The 2,500-nt window shown below is 44.7% G+C and overlaps 1 protein-coding gene across 9 annotated transcripts in view; it reads right to left on the bottom strand.

The window, feature by feature from the left end:
- ppp1r13ba (protein phosphatase 1, regulatory subunit 13Ba) overlaps positions 1-2,500 on the bottom strand; it is a 119,630-nt gene that overhangs the window by 29,785 nt on the left and 87,345 nt on the right. For 5 of the 9 annotated variants that reach the window (XM_063183595.1, XM_063183590.1, XM_063183592.1 and 2 more), the window contains one exon: positions 337-360. The exons of the other annotated variants lie outside the window; for them this stretch is intronic. In XM_063183595.1, coding sequence (XP_063039665.1) covers positions 337-360 — 24 coding nt within the window. The remainder of the gene's footprint in view (positions 1-336; positions 361-2,500) is intronic. 9 annotated transcript variants of the gene reach the window in all.

Raw genomic sequence — 2,500 nt, 5'->3', positions numbered from 1 at the left:
GGAGAGAAACACAACCACAAGCACAGGCAGGCTCATGCCAGGTTGGGAGGATCTCTTATGAGCATGCAAAAATGCACATTAAGACACACACACACAAGCGCACATGAACACACACACACACACACACACACACACAAAGACCCACACACACGCAGACATTCAAAGACACACACATACACACACAAAGACACACACACACACACACACACACACACACACACACACACACACACACACACACACACACACACACACACACACACACACACACACACACACACACACACACACTGTGTACACAGCACATGGCAAGGCACACAACACAACACAACACACCTCAGAAGAACGCACAGAGGAAAGCTGTGAGAGCATACGGAATCATGGGACAAAGGAAAAGGTAGAATAGAAAAAAAGGTAAAGGAGGAGAAAATGGACCAACAAAACAGAAGACAAAAAAGATAGAGGTAAACAAATGCCTATGCCAATTCCATAGGATTACTACAACACCCAAATGTTTCATGTTTCAATGGTCATCAACATCTGACATTACAACTTGGCTGCAGCTGTGAAATGTATAGAGGAAGAGAAAATGGACAAACAGAACAGAGAACAAAAATAGAAAGCTAATCCAGTAGCTGAAACATTTTTTTTGATTATACTCGGATGTTGACAGGATGTCTGTGTTTCGCCAAAATACAGTAGGTAGTTCGCGGAAGTATTATTACTTCACAAATCACAGACATGGCGCATTCGCACAGGACTAAGAACTCAGACATTCTCCGCAATTATTCCGAATGACTGGGGTCCATAGGTAATAAAAGTCCTGTACGAATTGGGCCTAACACAGTACAGGCCTCCCAAGCAATAAATCATCACCGGCATATGACATTGCAACTTGGCTACTGCTGTAAAAGGTAAAGAGAGAGAAAATGGACAAACGGAAAAACAACAAAAAATGTGAGTGCTAAATGTGTGCGTAGTCTAGACAAAACTGAGTAGTTCATACGACTATTTGCACTCAAACATTTCAGATGGCCTTCCCTATATGGCGCCGCCATCACCAACATCTGACATTGCAACTTGGCTGCCATGACTGCTGCTGCTGCTGCTGCTGCTGAAAGCAGAAAGGTAGGCTTAACGTCCTCATTAGCCTGGAAATACACTATCTCTGCACACACAGTCAGAAAATCGACCACGGTGCGGTACTCAAAGTGACCGCCGGCCCTGCTTGCCTGCCTGCCTGCCGGATGAAAACGACCCCAAACGTGTGAAAAGGAGAAAGACACAGCAACACAGCAGACTGTTGCTAACACACATGTGCTGACTCGCCTGTTCTGGCCAGGTCCAGCGTGAGCAAACACAAAGCCATGATGGACATACAGAGAGAGAGAAGAGAGAGAGAAAGAGAGAGAGACAGAGAGACAGAGAGAGAGAGAGAGAGAGAGAGAGAGAGAGAGAGAGAGAGAGAGAGAGAGACAGAGAGAGAGTGGGGGGGTGGAGGATGGAGAAAGGTAGAGGGATAGAGAGAAAGAGAGAAAGAGAGAAAGTACAAGCACAAGGGGGAGAGAGAGAGAGAGAGAGAGAGAGAGGATGGAGAAAGGTAGAGGGATAGAGAGAAAGAGAGAAAGCACAAGTGTGTGTGTGTGTGTGTGTGTGTGTGTGTGTGTGTGTGTGTGTGTGTGTGTGTGTGTGTGTGTGTGTGAGAGAGAGAGAGAGAGAGAGAGAGAGAAAGGAGGGGATGGAGAAAGGTAGAGGGATAGAGAGAAAGTGTGTGTGTGTGTGTGTGAGAGAGAGAGAATCATATAATGTTGACTCATCAGGATGCTGTGTTAAGTCAATTAGAAAAACGACGTTTTCAAAGGCAACAATGGTATGCACAGATTTTTTGGGCATACAACACAGATGAATTGAAATGTTACTGAATAATACAGAATTCACACAGAGAAAAAAACCTGGCAAAGCAATGCTTTCTCTGAGTCATACAGACGCAAGTAAAAGGGGAAAAGAATCTACGCTGAGGCATAATATCAACGTCAACAGCAAAATACAGCATTTGTATATGAGATTACCTTCTGAAAGGTTGACGTGGACACAGACAGTAATCCAATTTTGTAGTTTACAAATGAAAAAAGATGAAGTTGCGCCAGAGCAAAAATTTCAGTTAAAGTGAATGACTACACAGTATACTACACTACAGCTCTTGACATCATTCCAGACGTGTTCCAGTTCCAATTTCCCAGTAAAAAATGAGGAGTTGGGAGTTTCAGCATAAAGACACAGACACACACACACACGCAACTCTGCTCCACCCCTCCTATGATTTTGTTCTCACTCACCAAATACACTCACACACTTACTCACGCAGGAGTATGAGTACTAGCACACACAAACGCTCACGTACTGGCCCCAAGTACCTGCCCCTTTCCAACCAGCTGCAGGCCTGCTGCTGACCTCATTTCCTATGTGAGTCGGGTCACTTCCTGTTGTTCTTCGGAAAAGG

This window comes from Engraulis encrasicolus, chromosome 19 (assembly GCF_034702125.1).
Source record: "Engraulis encrasicolus isolate BLACKSEA-1 chromosome 19, IST_EnEncr_1.0, whole genome shotgun sequence".
Taxonomy (NCBI): Eukaryota; Metazoa; Chordata; class Actinopteri; order Clupeiformes; family Engraulidae; genus Engraulis; species Engraulis encrasicolus.
This window is presented reverse-complemented; position numbering and strand designations above follow the sequence as displayed.